General features: G+C 43.9%; 5 protein-coding genes and 1 long non-coding RNA gene across 14 annotated transcripts; 3 read left to right on the top strand and 3 right to left on the bottom strand.

Moving 5' to 3' along the window:
• The first annotated feature begins 285 nt into the window (after positions 1–285).
• MARCH6 (membrane-associated ring finger (C3HC4) 6) lies at positions 286–5,004 on the top strand. 2 transcript variants are annotated; one of them, XM_018029115.2, is made up of 6 exons: positions 286–406; positions 771–1,193; positions 1,277–2,140; positions 2,233–2,889; positions 3,016–3,472; positions 3,603–5,004. In XM_018029115.2, the coding sequence occupies exons 2-6, from the start codon at positions 807–809 to the stop codon at positions 4,331–4,333; spliced, it is 3,096 nt and encodes a 1,031-aa protein (XP_017884604.1). In that variant the 5' UTR covers positions 286–406; positions 771–806; the 3' UTR covers positions 4,334–5,004. The 2 variants fall into 2 exon arrangements, with proteins under 2 accessions (XP_017884604.1, XP_026671763.1); XM_026815962.1 differs by lacking the exon at positions 286–406 and adding an exon at positions 500–623.
• Positions 5,005–5,410: 406 nt separating this feature from the next.
• LOC108627723 (Dis3 like 3'-5' exoribonuclease 2) lies at positions 5,411–9,642 on the bottom strand. The gene is made up of 7 exons (XM_018029116.2): positions 7,946–9,642; positions 7,573–7,834; positions 6,959–7,479; positions 6,561–6,858; positions 6,277–6,473; positions 5,906–6,191; positions 5,411–5,797 (listed from the first exon to the last, which is right to left on the bottom strand). Exons 1-7 carry the CDS (start codon positions 8,938–8,940, stop codon positions 5,687–5,689), a joined length of 2,670 nt encoding a protein of 889 aa, XP_017884605.1. The 5' UTR covers positions 8,941–9,642; the 3' UTR covers positions 5,411–5,686.
• Positions 9,643–9,786: 144 nt separating this feature from the next.
• On the top strand, positions 9,787–15,077 carry Gdh (glutamate dehydrogenase, mitochondrial). The gene is made up of 8 exons (XM_018029103.2): positions 9,787–10,535; positions 12,450–12,650; positions 12,923–13,156; positions 13,246–13,403; positions 13,480–13,632; positions 13,725–13,935; positions 14,025–14,179; positions 14,275–15,077. The coding sequence occupies exons 1-8, from the start codon at positions 10,103–10,105 to the stop codon at positions 14,389–14,391; spliced, it is 1,662 nt and encodes a 553-aa protein (XP_017884592.1). The 5' UTR covers positions 9,787–10,102; the 3' UTR covers positions 14,392–15,077.
• On the bottom strand, positions 10,576–11,308 carry LOC113464697 (uncharacterized). Its single transcript, XR_003389549.1, has 2 exons — positions 11,089–11,308; positions 10,576–11,019 (listed from the first exon to the last, which is right to left on the bottom strand). It is a non-coding gene; the product is annotated as an uncharacterized LOC113464697 (long non-coding RNA).
• Positions 15,078–15,609: 532 nt separating the features above from the next.
• LOC108627718 (band 7 protein AGAP004871) lies at positions 15,610–20,796 on the top strand. Of its 5 annotated transcripts, none has more exons than XM_018029110.2 (10): positions 15,610–15,763; positions 16,095–16,227; positions 18,517–18,626; positions 18,832–18,904; positions 18,976–19,058; positions 19,205–19,408; positions 19,491–19,546; positions 19,634–19,712; positions 19,817–19,918; positions 20,007–20,796. In XM_018029110.2, exons 2-10 carry the CDS (start codon positions 16,131–16,133, stop codon positions 20,103–20,105), a joined length of 903 nt encoding a protein of 300 aa, XP_017884599.1. In that variant the 5' UTR covers positions 15,610–15,763; positions 16,095–16,130; the 3' UTR covers positions 20,106–20,796. The 5 variants fall into 5 exon arrangements, with proteins under 5 accessions (XP_017884599.1, XP_026671793.1, XP_017884596.1 ...); XM_026815992.1 differs by having other exon boundaries at positions 15,697–15,888; XM_018029107.2 differs by lacking the exons at positions 15,610–15,763; positions 16,095–16,227 and adding an exon at positions 17,387–18,121.
• Positions 15,881–22,692, bottom strand: LOC108627717 (uncharacterized). Of its 4 annotated transcripts, none has more exons than XM_026815989.1 (7): positions 22,201–22,692; positions 21,983–22,118; positions 21,782–21,909; positions 21,369–21,665; positions 21,038–21,289; positions 20,817–20,945; positions 15,881–16,547 (listed from the first exon to the last, which is right to left on the bottom strand). In XM_026815989.1, the coding sequence occupies exons 1-6, from the start codon at positions 22,664–22,666 to the stop codon at positions 20,824–20,826; spliced, it is 1,401 nt and encodes a 466-aa protein (XP_026671790.1). In that variant the 5' UTR covers positions 22,667–22,692; the 3' UTR covers positions 15,881–16,547; positions 20,817–20,823. The 4 variants fall into 4 exon arrangements, with proteins under 4 accessions (XP_026671790.1, XP_026671791.1, XP_017884593.1 ...); XM_026815990.1 differs by having other exon boundaries at positions 15,881–16,544; XM_018029104.2 differs by lacking the exon at positions 15,881–16,547 and having other exon boundaries at positions 20,727–20,945; positions 22,201–22,353; positions 22,435–22,692.
• Between the last annotated feature and the right edge of the window lie 218 nt (positions 22,693–22,910).

The following is a 22,910-nucleotide window of genomic DNA, read 5'->3' as shown; positions in this document are numbered from 1 at the left end:
AGTCGTGATTATACTCAATCACGACCACGATCTTATAGACTATTTTCTATAATTATAATGAGGTATGCGTACACTGACCTCAAACGATTTTGAGACTGCACGTGGCCCCATCTAACGTTCACTACCGCGATCCCGCTTGATTCCAATCACTGACTCCAATATCTGCGGCCATATTGGCTTGCATGGAAGAATGTAATAGTGTACACACACACTACACATATACATATACACATTACATACACACGTAGGATAATGCCATATAATGCTACCAGAGATGCTACTAGTAACTTGTACTGCGCATGGGTAAAAATCCCACGATGTGCCCATCACTGCTAGAAGTAGCAGTAGACATTTTCAATATTTTGCACAGCAATTTTCGATTTTGTGCACCTTTATCAAGGCATGCGTAAGTAAATATAGTTGCCTCGTATATAATATTATCCAATTTATAGCGTTCGATACTGTAATTTATAAGATGGACGTTGTTGCGTTACGTTGATATCAGCGTTGAACGTTCATTGACACATTTTGCAATTTCGACGTAACATCATCGTCATCGTCGTTGTTACTGTTCTCGTTCAACATCAGTCAATTTCTAGCATATTTGTCACAAATAATTTTAGGTTCGTAACATGTTGGAAGTTCGAGTGGTCACGTCGCGTTTAAACGCAACGCGTACATGCAGTGTTTAGGTTTCGTTATTTTTGTGTCATTCGTGAAATGCGTTGTTCGTGGAAAGTATGGTTTGTTACGGTGTATTTTCCTTGCAGCAAATTGATCGTTACGTCTATTGAACGAGGCGAAACATGACGGAGGACATGTCAGGAGCCGACATCTGCAGGGTTTGCAGGTCCGAGGGCCTCGCGGACAGACCTCTCTTCCATCCGTGCATCTGCACGGGCAGCATCAAGTGGATACATCAGGAGTGTTTAGTACAGTGGATGCGGTATTCGAGGAAAGAATATTGTGAACTCTGTGGATACCGTTTTTCTTTCACGCCGATTTATAGTCCAGACATGCCACGTCGTTTACCGTTAAGAGACCTTATCGGAGGATTGTTTTCCAACATTGTAACAGCAGTGAAATACTGGCTACATTATACCTTGGTCGCGATAGCATGGCTTGGTGTCGTACCGTTGACCGCTTGCAGAACTTACAGAGCACTGTTCAGCGGTCCTCTCGATCTGGTTCGAGTAAATATCATTTTATAATCGGTCCGCCCCGTTTTCGGCATACGACGAAAGACCCAAGTGGCTGTCTCCGTTTTTATTTGCAGATAATGTCGTTACCAATGGACATCCTGTCCGCAGAAAATATATCGTCGGACGTGTTTCATGGATGCTTCGTAGTCACTTGTACCTTGTTTGCTTTTATCGGTTTGGTATGGTTGAGGGAGCAAATTTTACACGCTGGTGGCCCGGATTGGCTGGAGAGAGATAATATACAATTGCCGCCGGTCGATAATCCAGCCCCGAACGCAGAAGCAGCGCCCGAGCCACAACAGTTCCAGGAACAAAGGGCCCTCGAACAACAGGAAATTCAGGATAACAATAACGTACCACCGTTCGTCGACGAACCACCGCCGCCACCGCCACCGCCGCCGCCGCCACCAGTCGTACCAGAGCATCCGAACAACGACGATGATCATCTGCTGAGGAATGCCGCAGCCGCCGTCGTCGAAGAACACGGGGTACGAGAAAATAATTTGGCCGACGATCAAAGGATAGAAGAAGCCGAAGGAATCGGCGGCAGAGATGTCGAACAACGACCCGCTGGCGTCGTCGTTCCTAGAAGCGGGGATCAGCATTTGGAACAACAGCCCGTAGCTCCACGCCGAGACGCGGATCTGTTGATGTTGCCCGTGCAGCAACCTGCTGCCGCAGCACAGGCCAGAGACGAGTTGGTGGTCGGTGGCATGGACGGTGGAGAGCAGGCGAATCAAAGAGCCGGCGATGGATGGAGAGATCCCGCTCAGGGACAGGCGCAAGCTGGGGAAGCTGAAGAGGCGAACTGGAACCCGCTCGAATGGGACAGACCCGCGGAAGAACTGACCTGGGAACGTTTACTCGGCTTGGACGGATCTCTCGTCTTCCTTGAACACGTGTTTTGGGTCGTCTCGCTGAACACGTTGTTCATCATGGTATGGTTTTCTCCGTACGTTTAAATCTCTCTTTACGACTGTCTGTGGACAGGTGCCTCTCGAACTGAAACTGATGTTTGCGCTTCTTTTAGGTTTTTGCTTTCTGCCCTTACTACATCGGTAGTTTCGCGATAGCTGGCTTAGGCTTGCAAGAGTACGCGGCAGCGTCGCACTTCGAAGGATTAGTGACCACGTTATGCGGCTACTGCGTCACGGGAGTGTGGCTGGTGGTTCTTCATACGTTAGCGGCTCCTCTGGGTTTCCAACGTTCTCAACGTCTACTGGGTCTGTGCTATGTCATAGTGAAAGTTTCTTTACTCTCCGTCGTCGAGATAGGTGTACTTCCTCTGGTCTGTGGTTGGTGGCTAGATATTTGTTCGTTAGCAATGTTCGATGCCACGCTCCGAGACAGGGAGACTTCGTTCAAGCTAGCTCCTGGTACCTCGATGTTTTTACATTGGTTGGTGGGAATGATTTACATATATTACTTCGCTTCATTCATCTTGTTGTTACGAGAAGTTTTACGACCAGGAGTACTTTGGTTTTTGAGAAACTTGAACGATCCCGACTTCTCTCCTATCCAAGAAATGATTCATCTTCCAATTTTAAGACACGTCAGAAGACTCGTAGCATCGGCAGTGATATTCGGAACAGCTATCTTGTTGATGCTATGGTTGCCCGTGAAGGTACTGAGATGGGCATGGCCGGGATTTTTACCGTACACCGTGACCATTCAAAGCGAAGCTCAGGTAAGAAAATCGCCAGGTAGGTAGGTAGATATGTGGGTAGGAAGAGCGGAGAAGCGAATAGTTTCCACTTGCCGATATCATCCACAGATTGTAATTTTTGCTATTGTTTCCTTTCGAAAAAATTAGGTCAGTGAATTATCGTTGGAACTGTTGTTACTGCAAGTAATTCTTCCTGCGTTACTGGAACAATCGCATACGCGTACGTGGCTAAAAGCTCTAATAAGAGGCTGGTGTCGAGTAGTAGCCTGGATGTTAGATCTGCAGTCGTATCTGTTGGGCGAACCAAACGAGGAACCGGGACCTGCAGTGATCGAAGAACCTCAGCATCCGGATTTAGGTGCAGCGCATCAAGCGCTATTGCAAAGAGGAGGGCCGACAGGTTTCCAACCGTACATCAGGCCACGCTGGTTTCCTGCTCGTCTAGTCGGCCTTTTACTTTGTGTTTGCGTTTCTCTCGTTATCGCTAGTTTAATCGCAATGATTCTGCCCGTTTGGCTTGGACGCAGAGTAATGGCGTTGTGGATGGTTGGAGCTCCGGCTCCGTCTCCGCCCGTACTACCACCACCTGCTCTCAGTGGGTCTGGTAAGTTTGCTTCTATGACTGATCGACCCACGTTCTCCCAACGCGACGTTATTCCGCCTCCGTCTCGCTTGGCCTTGACTCGCCTCGTCTCGTCTCGTCTCACCTCGCACCATTGCTTGTCATTTTTCAGAGACCAACGAAGCTGCCGCCGCCGTTGCTTTGTCCGGACGAGTACATGAATTATATACCGTAGCTTGTGGGACATACGTGTGTTGGGCCGCAGCAAGAGGACTGGCGTTGGCGTTCTCTTGGTTACCACGTGGTCGGAGAGCTCTCCTCGATAGAATAAAACATTGGGCGATCATAGGCGTGAAAGCATCGGTGGCATGTTTCCTGTTGATCGGCCTAATACCGTTGCTGTTCGGTCTTCTTCTCGAATTGGTCGTCGTAGTACCTTTACGCGTACCTCTGGAGCAAAATCCCATTTTATTCATCTGGCAAGACTGGGCGCTGGGCGTGTTGTACACGAAGATAGCAACCGCTATTACCATGATGGGTCCAGATTGGAGGATCCGCCTTGCGATCGAGCGGGCGTACAACGATGGTATCAGAGAATCAGACTTGAAGTTCATCGTTACGGAACTAGCGGCACCGGTGATATGTTGTTTCGGTCTCGCATTGGCCGTTCCCTACGCCGTGGCTTACGGAATAGTCCCACTTTTAATCACCAATTTACAGACGCAAATTCTTATCGCTAGACGTTTATATCCCTTCCTTCTGTTAGTACATTTGGTATGTATCATTATCTATTTTCAAATTCGACAATTCAAGAAACTTTACGAACATATAAAGAATGACAAATATCTCGTGGGACAGAGACTCGTAAATTACGAACATCAAAACAAGTCTCAACAGACATGAACAACAATAGCGTCGACCACGACCATTGATTAAGCTGTGACTTATCTAGTGTAATTTGTTTCTCGACACGGAAATTTAATAAACGACAATTCTCTATCGCACTCGACCGTAATAGCCAGCCGTTAACTTATACGTTGATTATACTTTAATACTTGGTATTATAATTTTCTTAGTATAAGAACGATACGAAAGAAATTAAAAAGACTGGACATTCATTGAATCGCTTTTTCCTTCATGATATATGATGATATCTGATTGTCTGTATGATCGTTTTTAATTTTAATTCGGAAAAAACACAAACACACGTTGTCCAAGAATAATTATAAATACTTTGCTTAGCTCGGCCAAGTTCGACTTGGTTGACAAATGTGTGTCTGTGGTAGTACATGTAACTTTTCGAGAAATCGTGATTCAGTCTTATTGTTTTCATTGTTAATCGAACGGATCACCAGTCTTCTACAGAAATATCTTAGACTTAAGTTTCTGCTGACTTAGAAAAATTTAATGTACAATATTTCGTTACACTCCAATAAATCCTTATAAATTAGCGACGAAATAACGTAATTATGTATTGTACAAAATGTTAATCTCTCTCTCTCTCGATGGATTCGAGTAAAGGAATATTTATAATCAAACGTCATGATAATAAAGAAAGTCGTATATTCCTTGGAGATTCCTCTGCCGTTCATTTTTCTTCTTTCGATTTCGATCACGGAAATCGTACGGAAATTATTACGAACAAATCGATCGTTTAAAAATAAATATTGTTTAGTGTTAGATTAGCAGGAAGAGATATGTGGTCGATATCACAAAAGGGATCTCCGATGTTTCAATTCGTCGTATGTCTATGGAAGGGATAGGTATACACGACTATATCACAGTTTACGCGTGATACGCGTGATTTTATGTGTAAATGTATATACGAAGTAAGGACTATTTATTTGCACCCGTATTAATTGTTCTGCAGCAATTGATCTAGTTGTTGTACGATCGCCAATGTAAAGACGACGTAACGACGACGCCACCGCCACCGTCGCTGCGATGTACATTGAAATGTAATTGAAATAATGAACAATGTCCTTGCGAAAAAATCTGATTTTATTATTCCATCCATCATCTCCTTTAAAACATACTCGAGTTACAAGCAACCCGAGTAATTTCCGTCTCTTAAAAATAAATTATTTCTAAAAATAACCGATTCTTACTTCATAAAAATAAAAATGTTAATAAAATGTGTGCGTACGTACACGGCCCAAAGATTATTTGTACACATAAAGGTACGTGGAATAAAATCTTCGACAATGATCAGTTTCGAATGTAATTTACAGAATAAATACCTCTCTGTCATTGTGATCAACGTCGTTCTACTGTCTCATAATTCGGTGGTAAAAGACTGCCGATTAGCTGAAAAGTTTCGGGATGTTTTTCAACTCTCAAGTATAACAAAGTAAAAACATTTATCATCTGAAAAAGAAAACATTAAGCGAATTATATCGGAACATTCCTGCCAGCGAATGCAATTTGTCGTTTCTGGCTCTTTTAGCTTAGAGTACGTCGACTAATTGTCATTACCTGAGTCACAGCGGGTTGCCTCCAAACAATTCTTATCGTCGGGACCGAACATTCCGTAGAATATTCGACGATAGTCGCAAATTCTTTTAGCTGCGCGAAATGTATCCTTAATTTTATACCAACTTCACACAGTATAACGTTCACAAAACTCTCCGTCACTTGTAACACGATACCCATTGTGACAATAGGCCCATTCAAGTCTATGAAATACGTAAAGTATAATTCACTACTTTTCTCTTGAGCCATCTTTGCCCCATACTTTTTCGTATTACAATTGGCCGCTATTCTGTCATAAAAATAAGACACAGCCAAATTGACAGTCTCTCGAATCTTGATATCGAATTTGATTTCTCTAGTTACGACTGACTTACGACTTGCACAGCTTCTCGGACCACGTGTCAGGCAACGTGTCGATATCTCTGATGGTCGAATGAAGTAAACGGTGTACCACACAGTCGGAGTATCGCCTGATCGGAGAAGTGAAATGTGTATAAAGCGAGACATTTAAAGCGTAATGCCTCAATTCCGCTTCCGTTCTCACGGTGGACGAACATCTGTACGTAGCCCGCTAAAGATGCGAACGATCATTAAAATTTGTACAGCACTATTTTTATATTATTATTATTATTATTATTGCACAGGAAGAAGACCGTACTGCCATGGCTTTGGAACAAAGACTATTGATGACCATCATCCTGTACTTCATTGTTTTCATTGTTTCGTCATTTTCAGCTTCTAATTCGATTTGCTCGTATCGTTTAAGGCTGGCGTGCAGAGAGGCGGAGGAATCGATGTCCAAGTGAATACCAAATCTTTGTAGAGTATCTTTCGTTATACCGAGCATATGCTTCGAGGGCTCTTTATGATTGCGTAATAAAGCACTCGATGGAATTGTATTGTACAAATGTGTAGCGACTGTCGTGTTAGCTAGCAGCATAAACTCCTCGATGAGTCTGAGTGATATACAAGATACATGACACAAAAATGTATCTTACAATTTCGATGGCATGACACACCGCACCGAGATAATTTGTTTGTGAACACGTCAAATACCTGTTACTATCTCTTTGCTCCTCTATACTATACGACACTGGTAAGCCTGTGATTCTATCAACGCTGATACACAATTTTGGTTGATTTATGTGCAACGCTCCATTTTCGAATCGTTTACTGCGCATTTGCACAGCCAAATTATGTAGACGATTTACTCTCGTCGACAAATGTTCAACGGTGAAGTCACCACCACTTATAATCAGAGGATGATCCAACGAATTATCTTCTGGATTTTCAATAAATTTCTGGGCATCTTCATAAGCCATTTGACAACAAGATTTTATTACGGTTTTTGCGAAACGGTGTTTGACAATTTCTGCGCCTGGAGTTATTTCCCAAATCACAGAAAAAGCCAATTTATCTTGGCCAGGTGTCAACGAACATACTTGACACAATTGTTTCGGTAACATGTGGTATACGTTGTCTGTGGTGTATACGGTCGTTGCTCGCTTTGAGATCTGAACATCTAACGGAGATAAAAATTCCAAATAGTGAGTTACATCCGATATATGTACCCCGATCTATAATGAAACAAAAATGCATGTATAAATGTATAACGTAACGTAAGTAGACGCGCGAGTGAAAACAATTTTATTGAGTAGAAATAAGATTACTTCGTAATTCTTGTTTTCTAAAATTCTGCAAGAAATCGCATCGTCCAAATCCACAGCGGTCTTTGGGTCGATCGTGAACACGCATTCGCTCCTCCAATCCTCCCTATCTGTCAGATCATCTTCTGTCAAGGAATGATCGCTATTTGGGAGACCTCTTATCACCTTTGGATCGTAAGGTTTTACGTCTAAATCGTGTTCAAGTAATATCGCGTCCGACTCTGCTTTTATGTCGCCGATACTTCCGACTATCTGTTCAATTTTCCTGCGAGCAGATTTACACGCGCTGATGACCACGACGAATTTTGTTTGAAATTCTTTTACGGTATTCTTTGCAGTTTCCTACGATTTCTACGAAGAACAACGTTTAACATACCCAACTGCGAACTGAGGATTCGTCCAATCCGTTATGACTACTAAATACAGCATGTTCTCGCAGTTACTCGGACGGATGGCGAACTGCTCTAAAGACTGCTTAGTTATTCTGACCAATGGTACACGATGATCTCTGGGATACAAGAACGTCGACGTACCACCGCGCTGTTTAATATGTCCGACTGTTTTTCTCGGATGTACTTTCTCTTTTATACAAACTACCACACCTGTTTTTTGCACCTGTCCTTGACAAGTCTTCCATTTGTCCGTGGGATTCACACGAGCTACAACGTGATCACCGTCGAACGATCTATTTCTATCCCTCAGTCCCACGATCAGCAAATCAAATTCATCATCCCCCAATGATATATAGGCAAACTTATGATTCCAGGGATTGACGCGTAAATATCCCTCTACGTATTGTGCATCGATGGAATTTTCATTTCTTATAAATTCATCGATTTCTCTCACAGGGATGAGTTTCGGGAACGTCTCTCTGATCTTTCTCTGTACAGATTCCTCGACTTCACGTTCTTTTACAGCTGCTGCTACTATTACTTCTTCCTCTTCTTCGTCCTCCTCTCCTACGCTCGCTTCTCTGCTCGAAGAACCTTTCTTCAATTTGCTTTTCTTGTTGTTTCCCTTTCTTTTGCGTCGTACACGCTCGTTCACGAACTCATCAATGATCAACGCTTGGACATCGTTCGTAAGATTAGCTACATCTTTACCACGTTCTACGATATCTTTGATATTATTAATTGGCGCATTATTTTTCTCCTTTTGTCGACAACATTTTTTGTCAACCCCGAATTTAATTGAGCAGTTCTTTAAGCTCCGTGGTTTGTCCACAGCAGTTCCCTTTTCATAGTAACATTGGACCGCCGTCGCCACCGTTTCACATTTGTTCTTCTTAACTTTGCGGGCAACTTTCTTGTTGTTGACAGATGCCGAATGATTTTGCGTACCGAAATCGGAAGACGTCGATTCCTTCGACATGACGTCGACGTGGATCGTTCGTTACCCAGTCAAATCGAGATTAACGGCGTTACGAATTTATCGTATGACATTGAATCTTCGACGATTGGACGATGTAACTGAACGAGTCAGAGGAATTATCCCTTTTCTTTGTACTATACAGAAACAGGATCGACAGAAACAGGATTGTTATACTTGAAGACGAACGACACACTCTGCTATTTTCAAAGATAAGATGCCGAAGATAAGATTCCGATATCGAGAGAGCAACATTATTTTTAAAGACATGTGTTGCACTTAACTCTCTCAACGACAGATTCGAAACTTAAAAAAAATATAAATCTCAGCTTGAAGTTGAACTAGTAGCGTCACCGCGGTTTGCTTGATGCTGCAGATGCTGATCGTTCCACCAGGTAATATTTGCATGAATATTTGACAACATTTTACAGCGATACATGTTTCACTGTAAGAAATTCACCGTTGCTCCTAGGTTCAACACGATCATCATATTCTCGTCGATAATTTATAGTCACTTCTCCAAATTTTATTATATCATCTTACTTGTACATATTTGTAGTAGAGGCATACCGAAACTCTTGTTTACTGTAGTAAAGCACGAAGTGCAAATATTCGTGCGAAATGCTAATTGCTAATGGCCGCGCGCGACACGGCGCGTTAAGAAACCATTGAGAAGCTGTGTGAAGCTGTGCGTTGTCTGGGCTGAATTCATTACCAATGCAACAGACGGCTATCAACTACAGTTACTTCACGTCTTCTACATTGGCTGACATTAGTCGCATTCATTCGATTCGATAATCGATAATCGAAATACTTAAGGGAAGAGAAGCTGCGGACTGCCGGTCTTGGAGGGAGTAAGGCGGTATAGGAAGGAGTAGGTAATTCCAGCTGTGGTGCCCGTCCGCCGTCTGCCCGTAGTAGTGGTTGCCGTCTGTCGTTGTTGGTGTTGGCCGTTATTGGCAGTTGCGAATGTGCTGAAGATCGGTAAAGGCGTCCAAGTTGTTTCGATCGGGCGTTAGCAGCAGTAGCAGGCAGTCGGTAGCAGCTCAACAGCTTTGCGTCTTCGTCGGAAGTAAAGCAGAAGGCAGAAGTGTGCAAATACGTAGAGCATCGTGTGTGTGAGATACCTTCTCATAATTGGCAAAAAACGGTCAGTGTTTCGAAAATGTTTCACGTGAGGAGTCTGACAAAATCGTCGATCGCTTTAAAACAAGCACCACCCGGTGGTAACGATATAATTCATAATGCCTTGCGTATTGTGTCGACGTTTCAAACGCGCGGTTACGCCGATCATCAGATACCGGACCGACTGAAAAATATGCCCGACGACCCAAAGCCAAAATTCTTCGACATGGTCGAGTATTTCTTTCACCGAGCTTGTCAGATAGTCGAGGACAAGTTGGTCGAAGATATCGGGAAACGCTCCAGGATGAGCGTGGAAGAAAAGAAGAAGAAAGTGAAAGGTATCCTGAAGTTGATGGAGCCGTGCGACCATATCCTTGAGACCACCTTCCCCCTTAGACGAGATTCGGGCGACTACGAAATGATAACTGGCTATCGCGCTCAACATTCGACTCATAGAATACCGTGCAAAGGAGGTAAATAATGAGAAATATATTCGTTCACAACTCCCCTGTGTATCGTTGTAACAGCAATCAATTTATTTAGTAATAATCATGTGACCGTAACAATAAGTATAGATTCTGACAGACGAGAGACGAGCTATGACGCTCCGTGAATTAATTTTTTCTCCCACTACTATGCGTGAATGCCAAACGAGCATTTCCAAATTAATTACGTCATCGTCGTCGTGATGGCACGTGACGAACGCGAAGAATTTCCGACAGATCTTCTCCGGATTTTTCTCATCTCGTTGGTCAAGTTATTTTTATTCATCTTACCACCAGCTATTTGCTTTAATTCAATATGCTGCCCCAGCAGACCATGGGTATTACTTTTAAGTATTCGTTCTACGGTATACGAGGTATCAGGCGACTTGTGTGACACTTTCGACGACTTTACGGCTTCCTTCGTACGTACGGAGATAGGACGAACTGATGGTTTTGGCCTCGTTCTAGATCACTGAAGATATTCTCTATTCAAAGACGAGCAATAATTCAAATGCAAAACAACGATAACACTTTTCATTACCGCAGTTTACCTATTACAATTACACACTTAGCTATCGCTCGCGAGGGTCGCGTTCTCGCGTTACGCGGAATTAAATTGTTGGTGCCGATGTGATAACACGATGCTTTGGATTATGTGCCTGAGACCGGCCTACATGGAATCAATTGAATTTTCTGTGGAAGAAACCAGAGACGAACCGCGAAAGTGTGTTGTAGGTACATGGGAAAACGGCGAACGCCGTGGTATGTACACCGGATAAACTAACTGACAATGAGTCACAGCGTCGCGCATGATTCATTGAGAAATATATTCAGAACATGTATATCGAAACGTCTCCTTGATATAAATTTGTACCCGAGCTCACGTGCGAAACGTAACAGCGTCCCGTGACGCGGATATTTTCCGAGAGCCAAACGAGAGCAAACAGCGATCAGCTGTTGCTGTTGCCCATAGCTATTATCCTTCCACCTTCCGCATCACACACTTCTTTCCGAGTTTACTTTTCCTGGTGACGTAATTGCAGTCACGTTCCCGACGACTTCGCGTTCTAATTGTGAAAAACAGCGAACGTTCGCGTCTGCCGTGGTCTCTGGTTGGACGTCGATGATTTCTCGTTGATGCCAAGCTGTCTGGTATCTTTTTCTTTTGGCCCTTGCCAAACGTTAGCTAACTACCTTGAATCGATGACGTTTAAATACCTAGTTATCTGGCAATCGAAAGTATCGTGTGCCTGTGTCATGATGATAAACTACATAGAAAGGTCGATGCTCTCCTGTACGAATTGGACCAATGTTCCTTGACCAAAAACAATCAGTATTTAGGTTCTCCGAAAGCGTCGAACGTTCGCATGCGTGCCTCACGTGTCCAGCTTCCAGATGTTACTCTTAAGAATTGTTAAAATCAATGACGGGACCGTGTGTAACCAGGCAGCACATCCTCGAACGACCAGCAACGACCATCGTCGTGCCTAAACTATTTTCGAACATGTTTGCGTAACACGTATTAACGGCGATGGATTCCGTGGAGAACGAACGGATTTTTATTTTCAATTCTCGAATGAAAAGCGAAATCACAACGCTACGTATCCGTGTACACAGTTGTATTATTAGATAGTTATTTGCCTAACTGTTGCTTTCAACGTTCGTATCGATCGTTGGAGCTCTTTCTACTGCGACCGTTAAGACCTGGTGGTAAAAACGATCCGGTTGCAGGCGCGTAGTAGTACTCGGCGCGTTACTTATCATTCGCTTTTAGATTCTTCCTTTTTCTTTTACCTAATCAGAGTTCACGACCATACACATATCTGCACACACACATAGATGCATGTACATATATGTACGGTACATGTTTGCAATTATTGTTTTGCACCGATTGTCTCATAGGTATACGTTATTCGATGGACGTTTCGAGGGACGAGGTGAAGGCTTTATCGGCGCTGATGACTTTCAAGTGTGCCTGTGTAGACGTCCCCTTCGGCGGGGCTAAAGCTGGTGTTAAGATCAATCCGAAGGAGTATTCGGAAAACGAGCTTGAAAAAATTACCAGGCGGTTCACGCTGGAATTGGCTAAGAAGGGATTTATCGGTAAGATATTTTAAATGGATTTTTCCCTAGTTGGAAGATAAGGAAGTGGAAAAAAAAATGTGCAGCGCATGCATTCATTTCCTCTGAATAACTGATAAATTTTTTATCTCGTCGACGATGTTACATAAATACGACATGTGTTTTCCACGTTATACCGGGCAAAGCAAATAAGTAATAATCGATCAGGAAGCATTTCATCGACGCGTGCACATGCAAGTTCTCAGACGTCTAGTCGAGCGTAGAAGAATTGATTTGACACTTCGTTGTATAAGGGCCGGGTCTCGATGTACCGGCTCCTGACATGGGAACCGGGGAACGTGAAATGTCCTGGATTGCCGACACGTACGCCAAGACCATAGGCCATTTGGACATCAACGCTCACGCCTGCGTCACCGGCAAGCCTATCAATCAAGGTGGAATTCACGGACGTATTTCGGCGACTGGTCGTGGTTTGTTTCACGGACTGGAAAATTTTATCAACGAAGCCAATTACATGCAGATGATCGGTACGAAATGATTGTAATGCGGTGATACTTGCTGCTTTCTGTACAACGTCTTCGTCGACCGCCTTTGACCGTTGTCTCGTTAATATTAGGCACCACGCCCGGCTGGAAAGGGAAGACGTTCATCCTACAAGGTTTCGGTAACGTCGGCCTGCATTCGATGCGTTACCTCCATCGCGCCGGCGCTCGTTGCATAGGATTAATAGAACACGATGGCTCAATCTTCAATCCCGAAGGGATCGATCCAAAAGTAAGCGTGCCTACGTGTAAAATTCATTCTGTATCACTGACTCGAGAGTAATTAATACGATTTACATCGCGCGCAGAAACTAGAGGATTACCGCATAGAGAATGGAACTGTCGTGGGTTTCCCTGGTGCTAAACCGTTCGAAGGTGAACTTATGTACGAACCTTGCGATATATTTATACCCGCCGCCGTAGAGCAAGTTATCACTAAGGAAAATGCCTCTAAGATCAAGGTAAACAACGATCCCGTAGTACAGTGTTCATCATCCTCCTCCGTCTATTCGTCAATGGGAATAATGGCGTTAAATACGATTTCTTCCTTCAGGCAAAAATCATAGCTGAAGCTGCCAACGGTCCCACCACTCCAGCTGCCGATAAAATTCTGATAGAGAAAAATATTTTAGTCATACCAGATTTGTATATCAACGCCGGCGGTGTCACAGTTTCCTTTTTCGAGTGGTTAAAGAACTTGAACCACGTGTCGTACGGTCGTTTAACGTTCAAGTACGAGAGAGAATCTAATTATCACTTATTACGTATGTACTTCCACTGTTACTTCCGTTTGCGTCGTCAAAGAAGAGATAAAAGAATCAAATTTAGTCTGATTCGATCGCCTTCGTTACAGAGTCCGTACAAGAATCGTTGGAACGCAGGTTGGGTTGCGAGGGCGGCCCGATTCCCGTGACACCCTCCGAAGCGTTTCAAAAACGTATTTCTGGTGCATCTGAGAAGGACATCGTCCATTCCGGATTGGACTATACCATGGAGAGATCCGCAAGGGTAATTTACCATTTCGTCGACGACGTTCGACAAAATTTCTCGTTTCATACGGGGCTCCGTTCTGGAAAATCCTTGTAAAATTTGTTTCTCTGCAGGCTATCATGAAGACAGCCATGCAGTTCAATCTAGGTCTCGACCTGAGGACAGCGGCGTACGCCAACTCGATCGAGAAAATATTTACCACTTATTCCGAGGCGGGTCTCGCGTTTTAACTCTCAAGTACTTACGGACGCAAAAATAAATTCATGATTAGAACTGCGAAGAGTCAGTATTTTGAAAACTGTCTTCACGATTTCTCGAACCACCTCGTACTACCCAGGTGGTAGGTGTATCATGGTGACAGAAACCAAATTTAGTAACTAAAATTTAAGTATTCCGTTTCATATCGCCACATGACAGCAGCTGTTCTTTCGAACACGTTATAATACATACATAATTTGCCCGACCAACACGAGTGACGCCTCCCCCGAATCACACTCGTGTCGCCTTAGTATATTTGTATGATACAGAGCGGTCGGCGATCAGCCAAGTAGCCAAGTAGCAGATTTTGGACGAATCGTTCGGAATAGCGTACACGTGTTCCTTTGTCAACGTCGATTTTGTAAAACTCCGGCCGAGATTGGCCGACATAAGGGTGCATTTTTATATTCTCCAAGTCTGTGTGTATCTTCGCATCGATAAAGGGGGCGTGTAAGTACGCGATATTCAGCACGCGCCGAAACGAAAACCAGCAATGGGCGGAAACAATCACTTGTAAAATCCAATGATTTCCGTCATCTCGCCATGGAAGCCATTTTAAATCGACACTCGTTTCTAATCGAAACGACACGTTATGTATCATACAATAATATTGTTATACCTTTCAGAAGTATGTGAATAAATAACAAAACGAATATGATTTAAAGTCATTCTTTGAAAACCGGTTCCACCTTAAATTATCGTCGCGCGAGGGTGTTCTCGTAGTTTCAACAACGGAGAAGCATAGCAGCGAATCGAGTCTGTTCGATTTGCGTTCAACTCGTCAAGAACCTTTTTATTCTCACGCTTTACATTAGCTGACCTTGGCTGTTAAAAGCGGTAAGTATAAGCATACGTGTCTTCTTTGTTCCATCGTTACGTACCACCGCGCGATAATTGACATTGAAGTAAGTTGAAAATCTTCCTCGAAAATCTATAATGCTCACAAAGAGATTCAAGCATACACGCGTATTATGATGATCAAATACATTTTCTTTCGTTCATTCCCGTTGCCCGTAAACTTTACGCACGTGCATATGGAACGTTCACAAATTATTCCAATGTCCATTACTGAGGATGTAAAAGACGAATAAATTCAGCTGGTAGCGTCACACTATCGATATTTCGGTATATTATTAATGTTCGTAACGCTCGAGTTACGCTCCTCGACGAATCAACCGCCTGCCGCCTGACTATGTGCTATTCCTATATACTACTCGAGTCAGAGTCAGGGTGAGGGTGGTGACCATCCCTGTAGTATGTACGTATAAAGCGAACTGGCCCCGCGACGCTGCTTTCATTTCTCTAGTCAGTTGTTTCAACGACCGTCGAAACGAACGACGCGAGGTGAATACGTGATTCTTTGTTAGATGTATGATCTTACGATAATGATATCGCATGCGATCTCTCTCGATTACACATCACGTTAAGAACTGTTCGATTCTCAGAGAATGTTACACGTTCTTTCTAAGTTAAGTTGCGCTTCGCTCTGAGTGGCTTAGTGCAACAGTGTATCGCTGTTGTTCTTCTTTATAGTATAGAATCATTTATAAAACTCTATTTTATTTTAATTAATCTTTGATCAATTGTTCGATACGTTGTACATAGATGTACGATCGGTACGCACTCGCACAAGCAGAAATCACGTTTCTTTATACACGATGCTCACAAATTTTAGGTGGCGAAATTCGAATCGCGTGTCAATCCGACTGACATGTCCATCCCCATGACGACTATGAGCAATGGGAATGGATCGACGATACAAATCAATACGCGACCAGATGATATTATACAGAATCGCATCGTTGGCGGTAAGTTGCAGCAACAATTTGAAAAATACAGATTTGCCTTCGGCCACACCGCGGTACGTGTCTTTCGCAAATTCGGAGAAATCGACGCTAGTCGCATAACGACCAAACAATTGGGCCACGCGACATGAAAAGTTAATGAACTGTAAGGAAGGTGAAATATTTCTTTACACTCCGTATAACAGTTCCGTATGATGAATCTTCATATGAAAGACAGTTGAACATTCCACGATGTTCCTCCCAGTCTCACTCCTCTTTTCGCTCCAATTTTTCGAACAGCCGTCAGGTAGAAACAAGCGGGCGGCGGGGGGATGGTAATTCTACTTGTAAAGATAAATCGAAACGAGGAAATAACATTTTTTGTTCGCTCGAGACTGAATCCGCTCCAGATACGCGATTCGGAACGGAATTATTCTTAAGGATGTATTGGCTATACAGTGAATCCCAAAAGTTTATGCACTCTAGAAACGCATTTTTTAAAAAGAAATCAGACGTCGGAAGAACATTGCTAATAAAGAAACAACAAAAAAAAATTTTCGATTTTTCCGAGATTTTTCCAAGGGGTTCCCCTTCAATTTCTGCGAAATTTTCGTTTTTGGCCAATAACTCCCAAACCGTTGGACATACGGAAAAATTGCATATGACCTTTCTTATAGAGGACGACGAGATCTACAATTTCTATATAAAATTTTTTCGCTAGCGTCAATAGTTTACGAGTAATATGCAAAAAACTGTTTTTTCGTTTTTCGTCAATAACTCGTTAAATATTAATGCTAGCGAAAAAATTTTATACAGAAATTGTAGATCTCGTCATCCTCTATAAGAAAGGTCATATGCAATTTTTCCATAGATTCAACGGTTTAGGAGTAATTAAGGAAAAATGAAAGTTTTTGCCAAAAGTTGGTCGTTTCGACGCTGGGATGGTCGGATTTTGTCAATATCAATAAAATGCCAAATAATCATACGTAACTCGTTAAATATCGAAATTAGAAGAAAAACAACTTTTATTTGAAGCATTTTTCGAAATTTTGAAGAACAAAAATTTTTCGTCAGCGTCAATACTTAATTGGATATTTCCTTCTATACTTTTTAGCACGCAGCTATTTATTATTAGCATTATTCTTCGGACGTCTGATTTCTTTTTAATTATAGGAAATGCGTTTTTCTAAGGTACATAAACTTTTGGCCATATAGTCTATACATCCTCAAAACACAGGATCAGTGCGCTCGTTGCTCGATATAAACCTACCCGATTTGCTGTTGACTAGCATTAACCTTGTACATCAAGAATTCCAATGGTCGTCTATAAACGCGTGTAGAGTGTCGTTTCTAAGAATAAATCGATAGAAATATCCCGAGCGTAAATGCGGCCTTCGGTATTCCGCGTATGTAGGCTGATAATTGCAGGAAGCTAATCGAGTACTACGTCTTGGCCGTTGATCAAAAAACGAAAAGAACGATCGGTATTTTATCATCGAGCTGGGAAAGATGAGATTCGATGACACGAACGACCGAACGTCCGAAGAGGGACCGAAGGGTCGCGGGGGGTGAACGACGGTTCGTTGTGAAAGGGTGGGTGCGCTTCGCGCATGCCAGCGCGCGGTATGAGGGAGAACGAAGGAGCAGTTAACGAGAAGAGAGGAGAGGAGAGAAGCATCTGCACCTGAAAGAACGAGACTTCCACGGGTGGGTGCGGTGGTCGAACGTAGGCTCGCCGGGCAACTCCTAGTGAACCGTGATCGTGTGACGCGAGTAAGCACAATTTTGGTCGATCCCTCTGAAAGTCAGGCTACACCACACCACCTCCTCCTCCTCCTCCTCCTCCTCTGTTTATCCCGAGTTCAAAGACTTCGTGAACCCAAAGGATTCGGAATTATGCCCGATATGACGGCGGCCGGTAAGGAACCGCGCCACTCGTGTAATTCGCATGACTTTTCTTTTTTTCCACATACAAGAATGGTCATAAATTAACCATGTCATCATGAATTGGAATCTGACAAACATTCCTTCGACGTACAACGATTCGAAAGAAATGAATCGATCGCATCGTTCCGCTTCGTTCGACCTTGAGCAAGAATTATCATGAGCGTACGTAGTGTAACGTGGACGAGCATCGGTCGTATGAAATTATAATTTTCTGAATGTAGGTCGTATACACAATACGTGTATATCGACCTGCGCGCGATTACACCAAAGGCATTCGTAGGATCAATGAGAAAACTGATACACACACTCACGTGTTTGTATTTCGCTGTGAGAGCCTCTTCCTCATGTATGTTCACTATGTTCCAGTGGAAGAAAACACCCAAGAGGCATCTAACACTTGCAAAAATGTTCTTGTGATATTGTCATGGGTCATCATGATTTTGACGATGCCCTTTTCCCTGCTCGTTTGCTTCAAGGTAAGACGACGACGAGTGAATCGTTTTTTCGCAAGTACGTTTCTTCTCGCTATCGCATCGCTTCGTTTCGAAGCTTTCAACGAGACCGTTCGTAAAAAAGGGCAAGCACGCTCTCTCATTCATCCTTCGCGCTTAAACGCTGAAAGAAAGGAATCGGGCCGATTGACGACGCGGTGGTTACAATTTGTTTTTTCAAATTAATTAGGTCGTCCAAGAGTACGAGAGAGCGGTGATTTTCCGTTTGGGACGACTTCTGTCTGGCGGGGCCAAGGGACCCGGTAAGGATACGATCGGATCGAATTCGTTGTTTAAATCGACAGCATCTATTGATTCAGATGATCGTTCGTAGGTATGTTTTTCATTCTACCTTGCGTGGACAACTACGCCCGAGTCGATCTACGAACGCGAACTTACGACGTACCGCCTCAAGAGGTAGAGATCGACACGACTCCCGGTGTACTTATTGGTAGACTGCAGATTTGATGCTCGACTGACGATCCGACCTTGATCAGCAGTCTACTACCTCTGTCGTTTAGATTAGGGGGGGAAAAACTGAAAATCTTCTTTGTTAAAATCAGGTATTGACCAAAGACAGTGTGACGGTGTCCGTAGACGCAGTCGTGTATTACCGTGTAAACAACGCAACGATCTCGATCACGAACGTCGAGAATGCTCACCACAGTACAAAGCTGCTGGCTCAAACTACGCTGCGAAACACGATGGGCACGAGACCGCTCCACGAGATCCTCAGCGAACGCGAAACCATCTCCGGGAACATGCAGGTAAGTAAAAATCGTATTGCAATCGGACGATGTGCCGGTCTGAACAGGATGAACGTTTGTCAACAATAAAACTGAACGTCAGGTCGCTCTGGACGAAGCCACTGACGCGTGGGGGATCAAAGTGGAACGCGTCGAGATGTGAGTAAAACAGTGAAAAAATGATGCAACGCGGCCGCCTGCTCGAGTCCCGTTTGTTAATACTTTTCTGTTACGACGTTCCCGCAGAAAGGACGTACGACTACCGGTTCAGTTGCAGAGAGCTATGGCCGCGGAAGCCGAAGCTGCTCGCGAAGCCCGCGCCAAGGTTCGCTTTTTCTCTCCGATACGATTAACGATAATGATAAAGATAAGATAAAGGATCGTCGAAGAACTATCGGTAATTCTCGGCTCGAATCGAATTGTTAACAGGTGATCGCAGCGGAGGGCGAGCAAAAAGCTAGTCGCGCACTAAGAGAAGCTTCGGAAGTGATCGGCGACTCACCCGCCGCGTTACAACTTCGCTACTTACAAGTACGCATCGATGATTGTAATGAGCAATTTGCCATAATTTCTCGATTTCAATCGTCTCCTCTCATTTACTCTCTTTTATCGCTTCCAGACGTTGAACACTATCTCATCAGAGAAGAATTCGACGATCGTATTCCCTCTGCCTATCGATATGCTGACGTATTTCATGAAAGCGTCCGCGAAAGACTAATATTTTTCACCCTGTCCTACCTACTTGCTAAAGCACAAATTAACATCACTTCCATCTGAATCATCGTCCGCGTCGTGTCATGCCGGATAAAGGGTTAAACGTCCCTTCCACCGCGTAAAGAAATACTGTATACATATGTGTACACGTTACGTTTACGCTACTGTAACGTTGCAAAATGTTGAGCGCAGCAGCAGCAGCAGCAGCAGCATGGGACGTTCTTTCTTTCTTCTTTTCTTTCGATCACGTACGATACATTGAACAAAGGCGATCTCGCGCCGTTCATCGCACCGGACAAAATGTTTTGCACTACTTCACCACTATGCAGTATACTGTGTATCGCGTATATCTGTTTTGTACTTTTGACAGTTTTATTCACAAGTTCGTAACTTATGTGATCATTCGATTGAACAATTTATTATGATAACGATGATAACGATGATGTCGGGCACAAGAAAATATAATAGTCGATTCGTGGTTTTGACGTGTGTTGCGAACGATTACTGTTACGCGTGGCGATGAAAAGAGCGGTTCAAACTCGAGACTAAAGCTATACTGTATTATTGCACACGAGTATTTGTGATGTGACGACTACTGTGAATTTACGTGTTTGGTTTCGTGAAAATTTGCTTAACTATCGATATTAACGCGTCGATCATTTTAAACGTGCGTGAATAAAAGTTGAGAAATTGTACGTATTTCATAGTTCTTTACCTTGGAATCATCTTAACTTCGTTGTACAAGGTTGTTGTATGTAATTGAGGCAGAAACCCCTGTTCCCGACGTCGTTCGGCGCCTCGACGCTGTCCGTGTGAAAAATCAATCTGAACGGCTTCACGGTACCTAGCGATTTGAAACCGAACCCGTCGTTATACGACCTCGTTCGACGACGAACAAGACTAGGAAAACGACCAACGTGAGTCAGGTATACTTACTCATTACGGAAGACGCGTTGAGATTTTGACTCTCCGCGTTGAACGTTCCGCCGCATAACCGATCGACGCAAGACATCGTCGCGGTCGGGGATCTACCCACGTTTGATGCGCACGGGATCGTTAACCAGTCAGTTTGGCAAGCTGCACCTGTCATCGACGCTATCTGCGTCGACTGCGTGTTTCCCGTCAACGTAAACGCGTTGCTGCGCATCGTTTGTGCCGCTACTGTCCCACCTGTCGTCGCGGCTTCACCTTTCCCCCGATACAAAAATAAATGATTTTTACCTAGTACGCTCTGTCCGCCTGTCGCCCATCGTTTAGCGTTGTTTACCTAGTCTATCATCTACTGGACAGGTGACATATTGTATGCCGCAAAAGTTCCTCTCCGTTCGGACGCAAACGCTGTAATCTTGATTAGACAATTGTAGTCCAGTGACGGGATCGTAATTGAACGACTTTATCTGTCCGGATATTCCTGTGAAATATTGCAGACAACCCTCCTCGGCTCTATATATAGAATCGCAACGAATCTGTGACACTCGTATTTTCCAAGATCGAGCGAAGGAACCGCTCGTAACGAACGTCAGCGTAACGGGATTCGTTTGCCCAAGACCGGCATCGACGTATACTGTGAACACATGTGCATTTGCTGTGAACGCGACGCAACGTGAAAGAATTCGCGTAAATGTTAATAAAACCAGCGACGGCGACGGCGGCGGCGGCAGCGGCGACGACGATGCGTACCGTGGTTCCCGGCGTTGGTCCCGCATATAGCGGGCACAGGGTTGCCTCCGGAAACGATAAACTGATCGTATATACACTGATGATTCGTAGTCTCTGGGCCTCTTATATTAAACTGCACAAAATCGAGTCTGTCGAAAAGATATTGTCGTTTAATCCTAATTAGTTTCAGTCTGTATCGACGAGCAGTAACGCGCGACTCACCTGAACTGACACACGTTCGGATGCGATTTGACCAGTGTCAACTGGCAAGATATGGTACCGTCGTAAGTGGACGGGTACTTCGGATTGACGAAGTAAGTATTATTGTTGACGATCGTTTCGCCGCAGGTCGCAGTCACTGGTGAACGAACAGAAAGGGATGGAGAAACGAAACTCATGAGTTCACGAAGCAAAGGAACGAAGAAAAGACGGACACCTACCGATACAACAAATACCGTAACCATTTGCGCAAATCCCACTGGACGCACCGCCGCGTTGCGAACATTCCGAGGCAGCCACGCACGTGCCATTTTCACCGTTCGACCCGGGGCAAATGTTATTTGGAAATCTGACCAGAGTCAACAGCGGAAACACTAAAAATAAAATTAATGTGATAGCAATTACTTTACTACGCGACAGCGATGCTGACGCGAGACGCGAGTTTCCGGACTTACGTCGCTTCTCTCTGCCAGCAGCAGCATGGTTCGGTCTACCGCCACCGTTTTGCAAGTTAATTGTCTGCGATCTGCTCTTTGGGGGATCGGGTGACTCGACCGACTCGTTTTTACGATGATGAGTTCGCCAAACGTGTCGAAATCTTGGAAACGAACTCCACGCCGCCGCGTCGACATCAATACACATCGCGATCGAGTACAATAGCAACGTGACCAAGTAATATCTCCGCATGATGATGAAAAACAGATAGTTTAACAACGAAAGAATAATCGAGTTTAGGAAGGAGAGCGAGCAACGTGTACGATGACGACGATCGTCGACTAACGAACATCGAGAGCGTTCGAAGACGATATTAAAACCCGGTGTCTATACACGGTCTGAATGTGTTACACGTGTTTAAATTCTGATTCGCGATTAGCTGAGAGAGAAAGTCGGGAAATTTTACAGCCGACGAACTTTTAACATCTGTCCGCCA

Source organism: Ceratina calcarata, unplaced genomic scaffold (assembly GCF_001652005.2).
Source record: "Ceratina calcarata isolate Rehan_Ccalc_2016 unplaced genomic scaffold, ASM165200v1 scaffold48.2, whole genome shotgun sequence".
In the NCBI taxonomy this organism is placed as follows: Eukaryota; Metazoa; Arthropoda; class Insecta; order Hymenoptera; family Apidae; genus Ceratina; species Ceratina calcarata.
The sequence above is the reverse complement of the archived record's forward strand: the minus strand, read 5'-3'. Positions and strand labels throughout refer to the sequence as shown.